The 18,953-nt window shown below is 42.2% G+C and overlaps 1 protein-coding gene across 1 annotated transcript; it reads right to left on the reverse strand.

The window, feature by feature from the left end:
• Positions 1–4,890: 4,890 nt before the first annotated feature.
• LOC130417721 (tripartite motif-containing protein 16-like) lies at positions 4,891–18,197 on the reverse strand. The gene is made up of 6 exons (XM_056743444.1): positions 17,336–18,197; positions 17,118–17,213; positions 10,710–10,943; positions 10,028–10,181; positions 9,873–9,932; positions 4,891–6,289 (listed from the first exon to the last, which is right to left on the reverse strand). The coding sequence occupies exons 1-6, from the start codon at positions 17,924–17,926 to the stop codon at positions 5,295–5,297; spliced, it is 2,130 nt and encodes a 709-aa protein (XP_056599422.1). The 5' UTR covers positions 17,927–18,197; the 3' UTR covers positions 4,891–5,294.
• Positions 18,198–18,953: the final 756 nt, after the last annotated feature.

Below are 18,953 nucleotides of genomic sequence, written 5' to 3' on the forward strand. Positions count from 1 at the left end.
CTGGTTTGGAAGGATAAGTGATGTGATTGCTAATGCCGGGCAGCTGCGTGATTTCTGATGCCGTGCAGCTGCTTAATTATTTGCACGTGCTCCTCCCGAACTTTGTTAATAAAACATCATTTCACGAGTTCACCTTAGCAAATATTTAAAGGGGGGGGCAGCGTGGATACGCTGAGAATTTAGTATGTGTATTTGGCGTGCTGTCCGGGGAGAGGGCTCCGGGGTCGGCATTCTCTCCCGACCCAGGAGCGCTCCCCCTTTGTTCGGGGCGAGGGCTCTGGTCTCTGTTTGCCCGTGCCCCGAGCGCTTTCCCCCAAAAATGCGACTAGTGCAGGACAGCAGCCAAAGCTGGGCGTTATTGCCCCCCCAAAAATTAGCAAGGTTTACAGCTGTGAGTTGCTGGCCTTCGTTTTGAGTAGGGTCCCGGCTGGAGCCTCTGCGGGGTTGATTTCTGTGGGCTTCTGTGCGGTAATGATACTGGTGTGGTCATTGGAAATGTGGATGAGGCCCCTGTGCGGAAGGTGCTGCTGCTGCGGTTTAAACGACGTGTATGGGAACCCCTACTGGGACGACGCTACGTCTGAGGCGGTAGAAAGCTACTGCCAGAGCGGCATTGCTGCGGTGGATTTAGATATAGATAAAAGGGGCCCCGGCTGGGGTAGCACTGCTGCGGTAGTGTAAACAACGGATAAAGGCCCCTGCTGGGGTGGCACTGCTGCGGCAGTGTGAGATAGAGGCCCCTGCTGAGGCGGTACTGCTGCTGCAGTTGAAATAAAAGCCCCTGCTGGGGCGTCACTGCTGGTGCGGTGCGAAATACAGGTGAAGGCCCCTGCTGGGGAAGCACTGCTGCTGCAGTGTGAAATGTAGATAAAGACCCCTGCTGGGGTGGCACTGCTGCTGCAGTTGGAAATATAGATGGAAACCCCTGCTGGGGAGCACTGCTGCTGCAGTGTGAAATATAGAAAAAGACCCCTGCTGGGGTGGCGCTGCTGCTGCAGTGGGAAATACAGGTAAAGACCCCTCCTGGGGTGGCACTGCTGCTGCAGTGTGAAATATAGGTAAAATCCCCTGCTGGGGCGTCACTGCTGCTGCAGTGGGAAATACAGGTGAAGGCCCCTGCTGGGGAAGCACTGCTGCTGCAGTGTGAAATATAGTTAAAGACCCCTGCTGGGGTGGCACTGCTGCTGCGGTGCGAAATACAGGTAAAGGCCCCTGCTGGGGCGTCACTGCTGTTGCGGTGGGAAATGCAGGTGAAAGCCCCCCTGCTGGGGAAGCACTGCTGCTGCAGTGTGAAATATAGGAAAGGACCCCTGCTGGGGTAGCACTGCTGCTGCAGTGTGAGATATGGATAGGGACCCCTGCTGGGGTAGCACTGCTGCGGCAGTGTGGAAAAATAGGAAAAGGCTGTGGTTGTGAGCTGCTGGTGTGCGTGGGGGATTGCCGGCGGGCTGGGGTTAACGGTTTTGGTTGATGAGGGTTCGGTGTGCTTCTTTAATGTGGGAACGATCGGAACGAATGTAGCTTTTGAAAGCTTCTGAAGACCAGCGGCCGAGTGTTTGGATTTGGTGCTGGGAGAGTCCTTTTTGGGCCGCTGTTGTGGCTGCTCCGATTCTGAAGGAGTGGCTGGAAAAGTTATCGGCTGGGATGCCTGATTGGATCAAGACTAGCTTGAGGTGTTTCTGGAACCAGAAATGCGTGGTGGGGCGGTTGAAATCGTCTACGAAGAGAGGGTCGGAGGGGATTAGGGTTCGTGTGCTTCTGAGCTGGAGGTAGGCTTGGAGGGTTTGGTATGGTTGGAGAGCTGATGGTAGATTAAATATGTATATTAGATGGCCTCTCTTTGTTTGGTCTGTCATACTCTGTTTAATAAAGTAAGATATTGTGTCGTCATCCATTACGGAGAGATCTGAAATGGTGGGGTGGATGTCTGGATTGAATTTGGATGTGATAGTGAGTTCTGAACATCTGAGGAAACCGAAAAAGCTAATATGAACATGGCGTCCAGTGTGCGGGCAGTGTGCGTGGAGTGGTAGCCTTGGCGGAGAGTGTTTATGCACTTAGTTAGTATTTCTAGTGTTATGGGTTTTCTGGGGTCAGGGCGGGAGGGGTGGGCTCTTTGGATGCCTTTGATCAGCATGGAGGTCTGTGAGCTGGCTATTTGGGGTGAAGGTGACCCGAAAATGAGTTTGTGGAAAAATTGTAATCCACTTAGGTATCCTTTAATGGAACTGGCTTGGAGGTTTTTTGAGGTGTTTAGGTGGGAGATGAATGAGGTGATGGCTAGCATTGAGAAGTCTGGGAATGTTAGGATGAATCTAGCGTGGAACGATTTGAAACATTTCCAAGCTGTGAGATAAGATTGTAGGGTCCTGGGGGAGACTGAGAGGATGATGTGGCTGAGAGAGACGTCAAGGAGGGGCTTCAGTGGGTGGCCTAGGGGAATATTGGTTACGAATAGGGAGGTACTAGGGTGGGGTGTTGGACTGCTTCTGAAACTAGCTGCCTGAACTTCGGCTAATATCTGGTCCGTAATGTTGCTGGCTACGGGAGGAGGTTCCCAGGCTGGTGCGTTCGGGGGGATGGCTATTGATGTTGCGGAGTGAATGGTGAAGGCGGCACGGGATGTGGTGTGTGGGAACAAAGGGGCGGCTGCTGGAGCCGCGTACGGATGCAGCATCACGCTTTGGGCGGCTCCAGAGCCTGAGGCAATAGGAAATGGAGAGGAAGCTTGAACCTGCGCCTGTGCCTGTAACGGAGGCAGCCTCGCGTTATCAATTGGCAGTGTGGCTGCAGGCCGGTGGCTAGGGTAGGATAGAGTGTTGTGGAATAAGGGGGCGGCTTCTGGAGCCGCGTACGGATGCAGCATCACGAGCCTGTGGCAGTCCTTGCTTGCTTGGTGAACGCCGCCTCTTCCTAGCCGCGGTTGGAGTAGACGATTCCTGGTGTTGGAGGATTGTGGTGCTGCAGGTCTTGTCAGCGGCTTTTAGTTTTGATGTCGGAGCGGTTGTTAGAACTCCGGGCAGGCTGGAGGTGTATAGGTGGTACAACTCCGCCTTTGTTGCCTTCTTGGAGAAAGGGATGTCTGCATTTTCTAGAGCCTGTCTCAGGGTTACGACGGTCCATTTCCTCATCTCAGGAATCGAGCGTTGAGCCGAGGTGTAGGAAGAGGCGGAAGAAGCTGCTGATGCCCTGGATGGCGGAGTAGATGACGCCGTGTTGCTTCGTCGTTTTGGGGTGCGACGGACGGTGCGGGAGGGCTGGCGGCCTCTTAGTGTCTCTGTCGTCTTACCCGTAACAGCTTCTTGTCCTGTGCTGGTGCTTTGGTGAGCGGTCGGGTTTTCTGAGGGATCCTGGTCGGCAAAGAGGTCGTTGTTTTCCATTTCAGAATTGTCGATCTCAGACATGCTGCTGTATGCTGCAAAAATCTATTAGTGAAGGAGGTAAGGCGGTTTCACGATTTATAGAGCTCGTTCTGGTTTGGAAGGATAAGTGATGTGATTGCTAATTTTCTATTGAAAGCACGTCTCTGTCTAGTTCATCTTTGGTGTATTTCTATGAACCTGTTTGCCTTATGTAGTAGAGTAGGCGGGGTGAGACCGTGGTTCGAGTCCGGTGAGTAATTGTGAATGAGCGCCAGCTGTGCGCAAACCGGGCTCGAATCATGTAGGAGATTAGGAGCATATAAAAGGAACGAGCGACCAGACCGTCGAAGAGAGGGGGCCGCGCCCAAACTTGTGTTACGGTTGTATGTGTATTTTTGTTTATGTTTTGTTCGCCGGCGGTCGTCTGTGAGGGGCCGCCGGCTGTTATTATTTTGATTAAATGTTTATTTAAATGTTTGCCGGTTCCCGCCTCCTTCCTTCCTTTTAATGAACCTTTCTGCACCTTAGATGAGATCTTTAGTAGTTGAGGTGCAGAGTACATCTTGGTTTGAGTGGCACCACGTGGCGTAGTCAAGAACCTTTTAACCTAGATCTGGTCAAAGTTCCATAAGGTCACACATAGGTGTAATTACGGGAAAGTATATTTTGTATGGGTTTTTATTCACCCGTATATGTTACCTGTGGGTTTTACTGCTCTGTCTAAATGTATGTTTGATGGTAAATGTTAATAGATTACGTGGATCGGGTGTGCACGTGGCAGGGGACCTCGTGGTGAGTGCTAGCGAGCATTTGGGTATGTAAGTTTAGTTTGGTTAAAAGCTTTTACTGCTGTATGATTCTTTCTTTCTAAAAAGTGACCTTTTGTTAACAGCTCTGTAAGAAGAATATGGACGGTAATTGTAATGTGTGATGAGTGTACCGGTGTATTATGTATTGTGTTTTGATAATTGATGTTGATTTATGATATGGATGTAAAGTGTCTAATTAATGTGTTTTCATCTTCCATGCACAGCCACTACCGTATTTTGTTTCGTTTTATTTGCGAGTTGTGCATTTTTGTGATTCTTTTGTTGTACTGAGGTTTATAACCTAATTGAGTTAAGGGTGTTTGCTGTGTGCTGGCTCTGCATTCAGCCACAGTTCAGCGAAATATATTTAATTTTTGTAAAACACATAGGACCCTTTAGTCCCAAACCTTTTATGGTTGGTTTCTTTTCTTCTTGTTAACCCTTTTGCTCCCATCGACATCTGTAATACTTGTTTGTAAACAGCAGTCAGATTAAACCTCCATAATATAACATTTTTTATTAGATATATCTTTCATTTTGTATGGACATCATGACATCATTTTTAAGTGACTGAATGTGTAATTTTTCTCATTCTTTGGTTCAGAAATGCCAAAATCACTTATGGAATGTAGCCAAAATCGCTAAAAATTACTGCAGCGCAATATTTTTAATTAAGGCACACATTGATTCAAAGAGAAACATTTTTACATCATTGCTGTATAGCGTTTTATTACTTGGTGATCTGGAATACTTAATTCCGATTGGCCCGTTACAATATCAAAGGTATATTATTCACAGATAATAACCACCTAAACTGAATTGAAAAACTTGTAAAGCCATTTTAAACAAATGAAATTATTTATTTAAATAATGAAACCAAAAGTCTAATTTTACCAAACTTATCAAATATATAATAAGTTTGGTATGGTTATAAGTTAATCACAGTAATAGAACTTCAAACATCAACTAACTCAAGAACTAAAGCATGTGTGTGAAAGAACATTACAATGTCTGACATAAACGATTCTTATCAAATTTGAGATTGAGATTTAATTATCAAACTACTGTATTTTTTTGGATAATACATTTGTCTTATTTTTTGTCTCATCTAAGGATGTATCCTTCAATTTGTTAAATCACACAGTTTGACGGTTGAGCTCTTATCTAACCCAAATCCAGGATATAGAGGTTGAGCGAATGTGGTGTGGACTCTGTGGATGAGGTTCATTGTGTCAGAGACGCTGTAGAAGGACAGAATTCCTGCACTGTGATCCACATACACTCCTATTCTACAAGAACTGGACACTACTGGGAGTTTAGTCTTTGTGCTATTGTGCCAGAATGAACATTCAGAGAGAGAGCAGTCCAAACTCCAGGACTGATCATTACATCCAAATACACACTTATCAGCATCACGATCATCAATAACATCATCGCCATAATCGATATCATCAATGTCATTACCATCATTACCATCATCACCATAATCAACATCATCCTCATCGTCAACATCATCATTATCATCAACAACATCATCACCATAATCAACATCATCAACATCACCATAATCAACATCATCATTATCGTCAACATCATCATTATCATCAACAACATCATCACCATAATCAACATCATCAACATCACCACAATCAACATCATCATTATCGTCAACATCATCATTATCGTCAACAACATCATCACCATAATCAACATCATCAACATCACCATAATCAACGTCATCATTATCGTCAACATCATCAACAATATCATCACCATAATCAACATCATCATCATTACCATCATCAACATCATCCCCATAATCAACATCATCACCATAACCAACAGCATCACCATAACCAACAGCATCACCATCTCCCTTCCTTATGATGCTCTTATATGAGACTACTATATCCACACCAACATCTCCACTCCACTCAACCTCCCAGTAACAGCGTCCAGACACACTCTCTCTACACAACACCTGACGTCTTTGATCAAATCTGTCTGGATGATCAGGATACTGCTGGACTCTGTCAGTGTAAGTAGCCTCTCTTTTCTCCTCAGACAGACAGATGTTTTTGTTTACAGTGTTTGGATCCAGAGAGAACAGTTGGAAATCTGAGGAAGATCAAATGTATAAATACAGTACTTTGATTTCAAGAAGCATATGATTATGTAACTTTGAGTGTCACTATCCCAGTCGGTGTTTCCCTGATTAATGTGGATTTTAGTTTGTATGTCTTAGTTCCTGTTTCCTGTCTAGTGATTGTATTTTTTTTGTTTGTTTTTTTAGTGTTTCCCCAGGTGTTTCTTGTTTCCTTGTTATCCCAGTGTATTGAAGCCCTAGTGTTTTCTTTGCTTCATTTTGTCTATTGATTACCTTGGTTTTGTTTTGTCTTGTATTATTTCATTAAATCTCATACTGTACTTGGATCCGCTTCCTGCCTGGATTACTCAATTGTTACAGAAAGGCCAACCAATCAATGGATCCAGCAGTTCGCTTAGCCGTCTCACTCAAAGTAAAAGTTCCCTCGAGGACCATGTACAAACTTTCTTGGACATTTCCCATTATTCAAAGTATCCGGACTGTGTATTGATATAGGGTGACCATTTGAGCCATTTCTCCCAGATTCGTCCTTTCCAGGATTTGGGGCATCTTCTGGGAGTTGCATTTGTCAACGGCATACATCATCGAGGTTCTCACATTTCAGTAAAGAAAAGCATTATAAAATTAACATTTAACATCGCTTAAAGACATATCATCATCCTGTTATGGTCCTCCAGTGTCCTTGGCTAAATTTCTTGACCACGCACTGTTGTTATGTGGCTCTCACTTCACCATGGGTGAGGCTGAGGAGGAAGTGTGGCCAAAATATTTATTTTGGGGGGGCAGTAGACCTTAGGCTCTGTGGGTCATGGAATCAGGCCAGTCATGGAAGCCTGCATGTCCCACACTGATGCTGGCCAGCCCCGTACTGACGTCCGCCAATCCAGAGTCCACTCGCAGGATGGTCGCCAATCTAGAATCCACGCGCAAGAAAGATGGCCGCCTCCTTAGAATCTGCTGCCAAGAGGGTCTACAGCCTTGAACTTCCAGTCTCCATTGTCCCAAGTCCGGTGGTTCCAAGTCTGGTGGTCTCAAGTCTGGTGGCAACCGTTCCTGAGGAACCAGGACCAGTGTCCTTGGAAAAAGCTCTGTTAGTTGTGGCTGCTGCTCTGCTGTGTGTCTGGGCTGTGCGCTGCTCGTCCACACCGGTGGTTGCTTCCGAATCCGCAGAGTTCCATGCCTCGTCCAAGATGGATGTTCAAAGTTCCATGCCTCGTCCAAGAAGGATGTTCAGAGTTCTTTGCCTCGTCCAAGGACGCTTTCGGGTTCCCTGCCTCGTCCAAGAAGGACGCTTCCGAGTTCCCTGCATCGTCCAAGATGGACGCTTCAGAGTTCCCTGCCTCATCCAAGAAGGATGTTCAGAGTTCCCTGCCTCGTCCAAGATGGACGCTTCAGAGTTCCATGCGTCGTCCAAGAAGGATGTTCAGAGTTCGCTGCCTCGTCCAAGATGAACGCTTCATAGTTCCCTGCCTCGTCAAACATGAACGCTTCAGAGTTCCCTGCCTCGTCCTAGATGGACGCTTCAGAGTTCCCTGCCTCGTCCAAGATGGAAGCTTCAGAGTTCCCTGCCTCGTCCAAGATGGACGCTTCAGAGTTCCCTGCCTCGTCCCAGATGGACGGTTCCGAGTTCCATGCCTCGTCCAAGAAGGATGTTCAGAGTTCCCTGCTTCGTCCAAGATGGACGCTTCCAAGTTCCATGTCTCGTCCAAGAAGGATGTTCAGAGTTCCCTGCCTCATCCAAGATGGACGCTTCGGAGTTCCCTGCCTCGTCCATGATGGACGCTTCAGAGTTCCCTGCTTTGTCCATGATGGAAGCTTCAGAGTTCACTGCCTCGTCCAAGATGGACGCTTCAGAGTTCCCTGCCTCGTCCAAGATGGACGCTTCAGAGTTCCCTGCCTCGTCAAGATGGAAGCTTCAGAGTTCGCTGCCTCGTCCAAGATGGACACTTCAGAGTTCCCTGCCTCGTCCAAGATACTGCAGGGGCTTGGCCCTCCGCTTATACCCCTGTTCCCACACCGCTGCATCAACCTCCTGGACTGTGGTGAGGGTCTGGAAGCCACTTTAAGGGGGGACCTGTCATGATCCCCGTCTGTGTTTCCCCGATTAATGTGGACTTTTAGTTTGTATGTCTTAGTTAATTTCTTCCTGTCTATTGTTTGTACTCTCTTGTAGTTTTTCATGTTGATTTGTTTCCCCAGGTGTTTCATGTTTCCTTATTATCCCAGTGTATTTAAGCCCTAGTGTTTCCTTTGATTCGTGTCAGTCTTTGTTTCATGCTTCATTTTGTCTATGGACTACCTTGGTTTAGTTTTGTCTTGTCTTATTTCATTAAATTTCATACTGCGCTTGGATCCGCTTCCTGCCTGGATTACTCAAACTTTTTAGTTTGGGGGAAGGGGCAGCCAACTGTACAATAGAGTACCTGTAAATATAAACAGGGCTCTAGACTAACATTTGATGTGGCACTGGTGCAACTTAGTCATACTGTTGGTGGCACCAGCCCCTAATTTGGTAGCACCAGACTAGGTTTTGGGGCCCGTTCTTAGTTGTTTAGTGAACATTAGAAATGGAGATCTTTATGATGCCCTTTAAGATAGATACGCGGACATGCGTTTCCCATCTGTTTATGAAACTGACTAAATTACTTTCACAAGGATACTTGCTAATATGGGAATTTTGACGTAATTTTGTGTTTGTCTGTCTTAGAGTAAGAATAAGTGAAGGAGCACATTTGCTCCGACTCTCTGGGCTTGAACATATCTCAAACAACCCGCGAAAACAGAAGAATTTTAATGTTTTTTTATCATGAAAGCTGCATCGACACAAAAATGATTCAAAGATTAAAATTATTTAACGTTATGTGTAACACTTTATATACTTTGAACGTTTCTGCAAATTAATTATAATGCGCAAAAATTATATATTGATCAGTTTGGCAGTCTCACCTGTGCAACCATTAAGACTCCTGATAAAGTATATATAAATGTACAAAAGTGATTAACAGCCAAAAGTGATATCTAAAAAATCTTCAAAAGAGGACGAGGGTGCTGCTCATAACTGATATAGTGTCATCCTATAGAATCGCACAGCTGATTAGATAAACATTTCACGTCTTTTCCGCACGCATATTCAATATTTTAATATGAATACGTCGGCGTCGCATCGGGAAGGAAATAGTTCTACTTTTGGGGGTGCCGTGCGTCCAATAAAAATAAATTAAATGTTGCTTTTGCATTGCATGTAAACTAAAATTCAGCAGGAGGTTACATACAACACATATAAAGCTTACAGAGTCAATGCCCAGGAGAAAGGCTAAAGATATATTTAATAAAAGATAAGTTTGCCTTATTTCCTCCGAGCGTTTTGGGGTTATTTTGTATATTCTTACAAAATCTATATTTCCTGATGTCCTTTAGCGAATGGATTGTGTCCAATAAAGATATGATATTTAAGACCAAACCTTCTTAAACCACTGCTCACAGCATGTTAAGGTTTTGTTTGCTCTCAAACAATAGTGACAATTTCAAATAATAAAGATTTTGTGTTAGAATCTAACTTTTATCAGATGATGTTTTTATAATGATGTGTTTTACCTTGTTGGAACTCCACTCTTGTCTTGGGTTCATTGGTGGGAATAATTTCAATGTATGTAACTAAATAAATAAATTGACATAATTAGTATATATTAGGCTATATGTTTCTGTATAGCTCAGAATAAATCAAGGTTGAAGTCAGAGATGTTCTTTACCTTTGCAATATATCTTTCCAATCTCTTCTTTACAGAAATCCTCCACCTTTTCTTTAAGTTGAGTGACAGATTTCCTAACATCATCAAACAAGAGAAGAGAACTGACAGTGATGTTGTCTGTAGATCCAGGAGATTCAGAGAGAGACTGAAAACTCTACATGAACACACAAAAAAAGAGTCTATCATGTGCTTATTTTAGCAAGTCTACATTTTAATCCTGCTTATTACATTACTTGCTTTTTCAAAAATTAAATATCTTCCCCTCACATCAGAACTGTTAGGAACTGACCGTCTATTGTGGTTTGCATAAAAAAATTCAAAACATACAGTGCATATTATTTACTTAAGATTTGCAAAAAAAATCCTCAAATATCCCAGGCTTTGGTTGGTTTACAGCTCACAGGCTGAGGAGAACTGAGAAAACATCAATCTCAGGACTGAGAAGCAGCTGATGTTCACTCATCTACTTATCTGAATCGTTATTAAGAACATTATAAATGTTTCTAACAAAATATTTTCTACAAAATGATGTCAAACCAGAATAATTTAGTAGAAACACAAAGTCAAATCAATATATTATTTACATATTTGTGTGACTTGCTTTAAACACAAGGAAAATACTATGTCATCTTAAATTGAAATCAAGATCTATTGTACTGTGTGCTGTGATGTACAGTATTACCTGAAGGAAACTGATGTGATCTTCTGTGTGTGAAAGCTGCTCCATCTCATCATGTCTCCTCCTCAGATCTTCAATCTCCTGCTCCAGTTCCTTCAAGAGTCCTTCAGCTCGACTCACTGCAGTCTTTTCCTGATCTCTGATCAGCCGTATCACCTCAGAGCTTCTTCTCTTAATGGAGCGGATCAGTTCAGTAAAGATCCTCTCAGTGTCCTCCACTGCTGTCTGTGCAGAGCTCTGTTACCATAAAAACACACACACACACACACATGTGTTTTATTATCTCCGTGGGTACAGTCCATAGGCGCAGGGACGGATTATTGACCGGGCCAGTGCCCAGGTGCCCATGAGCTCGAGGGGGCATCCAGTTTGGTACAGAGAACCAGCCATGTACTGGTCAGCGGGAGCTTCCTGGTGGGCCACTATGTATGTGGGCGGATTTTTTAAAGCGCAATTATATGCGTAAGCCTAACTCTTAAGTGTTCTAACAGTTCAATTTTGGGCTTCTGTCTCACTGCAAATTAGGAATGCAAAAATACAGCTCACCCACGGTTCAATATGGGCCACGAGGCGCTATCCCGGCGCAGGGATCCGTTCACTTGACGTCACAGAGCGGCAGGAAGAAGCAGCACCGTACTACAGGTGACTCGCGAATTAAATGAGTACAAAACAGCGTTTCCAATAACGTGTCACTGTTATTCACTGTTTGGATATAAAAATATGAACAAATTTCGTCGTTAATAACATTAGCCGAAATCACCGCTTTTAATTTTGAGTTGTTAGATGATGTCGCGTCATGAACTGACAACAGAAACTGAAAATATGTTAATATGAATGGCTTCATTGTTGTAAAAATAATGAGTTGATATACGGCTGTCTTAAATCTTAAAAGGTATGAGTTTTTTTACATTCATTTGGTGCGTGCTTCCTTGCCAATTATGAAATATTTTATATTGATATACTGTTGATGAGTAACCGCCTAACTTTACCAATATTCAGCCTTCATTATTAGATAATCCACAGTGCTTTTACAAAGCCTACATTGCAAAATGTTTACATACACACAAATATGATGATGTCGTAATATTAGGCTAAAGGACTTGCATATGAAAGCTTACTCGTTGATGGCATTTACTGTAAAACATTACACGTTACATAAGAATACAATTTCATCAAAGTAGTAGTACTTGTATTTGAGTATAAAAAAATGAATACTTAGGTTACACAATTTTAGCTGTAACTATATACAGTTTTCAATGTTTCGTCATGAGGTGCATTACATACCTGGGCCTACAGAAAAGCTTAGAAAACAATTCACTTTCCTCTGCAACTCAAATACAAGTACTACTTCTTTGATGAAATTGTACTCGAGTACAAGTAAAGTTAACTGTCAAAATAATCAACTCAAGTAAAAGTAATAAGTAGCTTTTTTAAATTTACTCAAAGTAAAAGTTACTTAGTTACTTTTTAAAACCTCTCCTGTTTTGTGCAACACAAACATTAGTCATAGTGATAACGAAAACTGTATTAAAAATATATTACAGGGCTCTATATTGCGACTAATTTGGTCGCACATGCAACCTAATTACTCAATGGTGCGACTTAAAAATATCTGAGGTCGCACGGGTGCTACCAGCCGTTTGACGGAGAAAAAAGTCTCCGCGACTCAAGTCTCCCTGTCACACATAAGTCCCGTAGCGTGGTCTTAACCAATCAGAGATAGTGTAGGGCGGACCCCCCTCTGATTGGCCGTGGTCCAGATATTTCTGTACGTGCATTTACATTTGAAATCGCGTGTGGTGGAATCCGACAGAGATAGAGGTTAATAGAAAAGATGAAAAGAACGATCGACAACTTTTTCGATAAGAATCCGTGCAATATTATTAAACAATGCTCTGACACGGAGCCATCAACCTCCCAGGTTGTGTCAAGCATTGGTCCGGAGACGGCATTCGATAATGAGCCAGATACGATCGACTCCGAACCGACTGAAATTAAAAGGGGGAAAGTGTATAGTTTCGGCTTGACAAGTTTCCCTGGCTAAGATACAGTAAAGCTGATAAAATAATGCACTGCATTTACTGTAAAGAGTGTGGGAAGTACATGGCCGGCAAAAGTGCATTTGTGACTGGTTCTAATACATTTCGAATTGAAACGCTGAAAAAGCACAATGCATCTATTAAACACCTTACATGCCGCGATAAATGCACTGCACAGTCTGGCCTCTCCCCGCTGCCTTTCAGCGGCAAGCAGCAGCAAACAGATCATCAGACGAGTCTGAGATGATAATCAAGTTTAACGTTGCCTACAATATTGCAAAAGAAGAACTTCCCTTCACTAAATTCAAGTCCAAAATAATTATTATGAAGAAAAACGGCTTGAACGTAAGCCCGACGTACAGCAATGATGTCGCGTGCGCCCAATTTATAGGAGTCATCGCAGATACGTTGAAAAAAACAATTCTCTGCAATTTGCGTACATGGCATTCCTAATCGACGGAGACACAGATATCGCCACAAAGGAATGCGTCATTGTGTAATGTCATATCTTACGGAGAGGAAGACCGGTGAATATAGCCTACTGATTGGACACATCGAGGTCGAGCATGCCCATGCCCAAGGTAAGCCATATCATGTCATGTAGCCTAAATAATATGCCTACTGTCTGGTTACTACATTACCCATATGTGATATTCTTATTATTGAAATACAAAAAAATACATTGCATTATAAACTCTTGATCTGGGAAGTAAATGGTTTTATCGTTTTATTTGTTTAATTAGGAATCTATGCTGCCTCAAAGAAAGCATTTGCTGCTCTTGGGGACCAGTGCAGTAACTGGCTGGAGAAAATTATTGCTCTGGGTGCTGATGGTGCTGCTGTTAATTTGGGCTGCAAAGGAGGTGTCATAGCCCTTGTGCAGAAAGAGGCAGGTGACCACATTGTGCCTTTCCACTGTATGCCTCACAGGTCAGACTAGAAGATAAGGTATAACTGATACCTTAAGTCATTACAGGTTATTTTCTTGTAAAGAGCAGATGTATCTTCATTTAGAATTAATAATTAATTTTAAAATCAATATTTTCAGATTGGAATTGGTAATGTTGTCAGTGCAGAGGGACAATCCAATGATGGGGCGATTGTATGACCTTCTACATTTAATTTGGAAGACATACCATTTCAGCCCAAAATCAATGAGAGAGCTCAGGGTCATTGGGGCTGACTTGGGGGTAAATGTGCTGATGCCCAGTGGGGTGAAGGGGACAAGGTGGCTCCCACATGTTTCAAGGGCCCTGGAGACCTTCCTTAAACCAGGACAGTTCACTGCTGTATACTACCATATGGACCATTTGGCAGGCTCCTCTGCCAATGCAGACATTGCAGGCCGTGCTACAAAGGCAAGTGCATTCTTTCAGACTATTACTTTCATTAAAGACACTTTTTTTTAGGAATTTAGTTAAGCAGGGTTCTATGGGACTCATTTCTACTTTTGTATGATACAGGTTAAGAAATCAATGGAAGATGCCACTTTTGTGGCCTTTTACGATTTTATTGCAGACGTGTTCACTGGCATTAGTAAGTTTAGCCTCCTACTTCAGAGGAATGAGATCATCCTCCCACAGGTAACGAGATGAAGTGGGATGTGTAAATTTGAATTGTGTTTGTGGTCATCTTCAGCTGTGTTGCGAGACTTGAGCCTAGTGGAAGACTGTCAGCGTTCCTGGCTGATATTATGCTGCAGAGAAGGCAGCAGCAGGAAGAGGTTGAAATGGCAATCTACAAATTCCAGGTATATGTATGGTTCTATCTCCCATTTAAACTGTGAACAGTCTATTTTTACAAATATTTCTAATATCTAACAACAATCTCTATTTATGGTTTATGCAACATATAGACAATAACACTCAAAGGAGAGGCATCAAAGCCGGCAGAAGATGATGTTGCAGCCAGTAAACATAAAAAAGTAATGGATGCAACAATCAGAGCCACTGTGAAACATCTGAAAGCAAGATTCAGTTGCCTCCTGGGCAAGTGGACTAACCTGTCTTAAAAACACATGTTGATGAGAAATATTATTACTCATTTACTAAAATGTATTTGTTCTAACAACAGGGGAGAGTTTTTGTGACTCTGACACAACCAAGGCTGTAAATTGTTTTAACATCTTCAATCATGATAGCTGGCCAGAAAACCAAGAGGACTTAGTTGACTACGGGGCTGACAACCTTGCATTTCTCTTGAATCACTTCTCCACAGTCCTGAGAAGGTAGCTGGTGGATTATTACACTATTATGTGTGCTGCTGGTATATATTTGGTTCATGTGAACACTGATTAGCTTTGAGCAATGCTAAACACTGAGCTTGCAAAAGAAGAGTTTGTAGACTTGAAGCTGTTAATTGCCAGGATGTTCAAAGACAAGACCTACCTCAGCCTTTGGGAGCTCATGTTGACCAGAGAGCCCTACTGCTCGGAGTATAAGGTCAGTTTAATCTTCGTTCTTAAGATTGTATTAGTTTTGCTATTAAACACAGATTACTTAAATACATTTCTTGAATTAAATTTTTCCCAGAACAACCTGCACCTTGTACACATTATGCTGGTCCATTCCGGTCTCAGCTGCAGTTTGTGAGAGAGGATTCTTTGCACAGAAGAGGACAAATCAGACACTAGAGCATCCCTTCTTTCAGACACAGTGGAAGCTTTGAAAAGAATCAGTATAGATGGGCCAAGTCTGGAAGACTTTGATGCTAGAGAGAGTGTGGGCAGCTGGTTAAGCCAGTGCCAAAGATCAAGAAGTCCAAACTACAGGAGTTGGCCATCAGAGGGGCATGTGATGGCAATGGAGGATAGTCCATAAGACATTGAGCCATGGGATGTTCAGTTTAAAGCCCTTAAACACTTAATTTAGATTTTATTTTTATTTAATTTATCTTGAGATGTTGTTCATTTAAATTTCAGTTCAGTGAAGCACACTTTTTCAGTAATTTACCTTTCTTGTTGAATTGCACTTCAAATAAAGAACATTGTTTTGACCAGATTGTTAGTTAATCATTAACAAGTTAATATCGCCTATATGGACAGAGATTTCGAAAAAAGTGAACTTGTTAAACTGCGGTGATAAATGGGATCCGCTCAAAAATTTGGGTGCACCTAAATTTTGTGCTGGTGCACCTTAGAAAAAAAGTTAGGCGCACCAGTGCAAAAAGTTAGTCTAGAGCCCTGCGGTCATTTCCCGGCAGGGCTGCGAGGCTTTTCAAAACGCATGAAATAGCAAGCACATTTTCATATGACTTTCTTGCTCCGCGCTTACAGAAGAGAGACATATAATACACGTTTAAATATGTAATTAAAGCAGAAGTTGTTCAGTTCGGTTCCATTCACACTGCGTAAATGTGGCGCAGGCACAAGTGAACCGCGCGTCTACAAAACGAAGATTAAACACTTACAATATAAAGCATTGTGCACCAATTTCGTTTGACTTTTACTATACAGTTAAAACTTATTATAAGTTAACAATGCAACAAGGATATGACCTTAATGAAAACAAATATTGTTTATCTTACCTATACATTCTTGCGCAATAGGATTTTTATAAGACGCTAGTTTGCACAGCGTCCATAATCCTGTTTTGAAGTTTAAATGTTTTCCTTGCAATGTTTTTTTTATTTACTCAGTAAAGGATGTGATTTGAAATATAACGAAGTACAATACATCACACAAATTATACTTAAGTACAAGTAAAATAACAGATTTTAAAAGCTACTTAAAAAAGAACAAGTACACAAAAACGTACTCCATACAGTAACGCGATTAAATGAAGTTACTTTCCACGTTTACTTTCCCTGAAATGTTCAACAAATCATGGCGACATATATTTTTTGTCTATTTATCATTTTAAATTAAATGTAACTTATTTAAAATTAACTTGATTATTAAATTACAGCACATTTAAATAGTATTTTCTGAATATTTTGCCTGATGATTTGATGTTTACAGACATGTCACAGGAGCATTTAATGGTGAGAAATCTTTTTTTATGTGACGCATTAAATATGTGTATATTTGACAGTTAATTAAAGACTTGTGTTTTATACGCCTTAATTTGGTCCATTCTTGATTTTTCGCTGTATTGCTAGGCGTAATTAGTTGTATACTGTTCAAACTGTATATTTTATCACATGACCCAACCCCTAAACCTAAAGATAGTAGAAAACTTTTGGCATTTTTAGATTAAAAAAATTATCATTCTGTACAATTTATAAGCTTTTGTGTCCATGGGAACCTCAATTTTGGTCCCAAAAGTGACACGGGTCCCCAGGAGTTGGTGTGCATTCAGGTTTAGGTCCCCACTAACATGAGTCTGAGTGTGAAATAGCAGCAGTATTTGTTTCTCTATTACTCAAAACTCACCTTGTGTGTCTTCACAGCCTCTCTGAGATCCTGAAGCTTCTTCTCTTTCTCCTCTATTCTCTGCTGGAATCTTCTCTGGTTGTCCTCCAATGGTTTCTGGTGAACAGATAAATAACTGATAACTCACTGTTCTAATACAGATAACATGTTAATTACACATTATTGCTAACAAATTGTAATATTCTCTGTATTATTTATTACATTTTATTTGTTCATACCTGTTTCTCTGTTCTCTCTGCTGCAGCTGATACAGTGTCGTGGCTTTTATGATCATCCATCGTACACAGATAACATATCAATTTCTGATCAGTGCGACAGAAAACCTCGAGCACTCTGAAATGCTTAGGGCAGATCATCTCCTGAAGTCTTCCAGTGGATTCAGTTACTTTGTGTCTCTTTCCTGATTGAAGTTCTTCATGTCGCTCAAAGTGAGTTTGACAGTAAGAGTTCAGACACACCAGACATGACTTGACAGCTTTGTGTTTTCTCCCAGTACAGACGTCACACTCCACATCTTCAGGTCCAGCATAACTGGGAGCAGCTCCATCAGTCTGAAGTTTTGTTTTCTTCAGTTTCTCCACCATCTCAGCAAGAATCACATTCTTTCCTAAAGCAGGTCTTGGAGTGAAGGTCTGTCTGCACTGAGGGCAGCTATAAACTCTCTTCTGATCCTCCTGATTCCAGCAGTCTGTAATACAGCTCATACAGTAACTGTGTCCACAGTTAATAGTCACTGGATCCTTCAGTAGATCCAGACAGATTGAACAGCTGAACTGATCATGAACCACTGAAATACTGGCTTCTGCCATTTCACCAGCTGCACAAATGCAAAGAAAAACACTCTAGTTTCGGTTTCCAATTTGAGACGTTTCCTGGTTCTTTGTTTGAGAAACATCACGTGTGGAAAATGCTTTTAGTGCCCATTCACACACTGAATGTCCACTAGGTGTCAGTATTACAAAGAGAATATTTACTTTTACTTGTATTGTTATACGTCTTTGTTGTTTCTTTTACAGTAAAAAAATGAATGTAAATGTCAAATCCTCCAGTGAGGTCAGTGTTTTACTCATTCGAGGCTGCTGCACAAGAACTATGAAAAAGCACCTGCTTGAATGCTTAACGCCCTCCATCAAATAATTTTCAACTGACATTATTACTGCTCATGTCCATTTCAAATATTACTAAAGATAACGAAAGCCTGAGTCCATGATTTATATTTGAGATCATGTTCATTGTGTGTGAACATCATGACAATTTTAAATTGACTGAATGTATAAGTTTCTATGATTCGTTGCAGGAATGCAAAAATATTACAGACCAATCTAATTCCTGCCTTTCCTTTCCAAGGCCCTCGAAAGGATAGTTGTGACAAGCGGGGTGGTTCAGAGAGGTCTACAGTGGGGACGACCGCGTTCTCTTCTTTCCTTGCCTTGACACTGTGTTACAATAGTATTTAACCAACTCTCTGCATGTCTCTCACGGCACGATCTTCTGGAAAGTCAGCAATCCGGCTTCATGAAAAGACATTCTATATCTTCTTTGATGAAAGCGCATCAGCTACAACTCAACCTCTCCATGACAGAACTCTTGGTTATACCAGCCCAAACATCAATTGAACACCATCTTACTATTCAGCTCTGATCCTCAACTATATCGCCCACCAAGTCTACGAGGAACCTGGGGGTGATGTTCGACAACCTGCTGAAATTCACCTCTCACACCGCAGCATCCACTCGATCTTGCAGGTATGTGCTCTAAATTTAAAACATCAGGAAAATCATACCGTTCCTATCAGCTGCTATCCAAGCTCTGGTCATATCAAGACTGGACAACTGC

The sequence above is a fragment of the Triplophysa dalaica genome, chromosome 3 (assembly GCF_015846415.1).
Source record: "Triplophysa dalaica isolate WHDGS20190420 chromosome 3, ASM1584641v1, whole genome shotgun sequence".
NCBI lineage: Eukaryota > Metazoa > Chordata > Actinopteri > Cypriniformes > Nemacheilidae > Triplophysa > Triplophysa dalaica.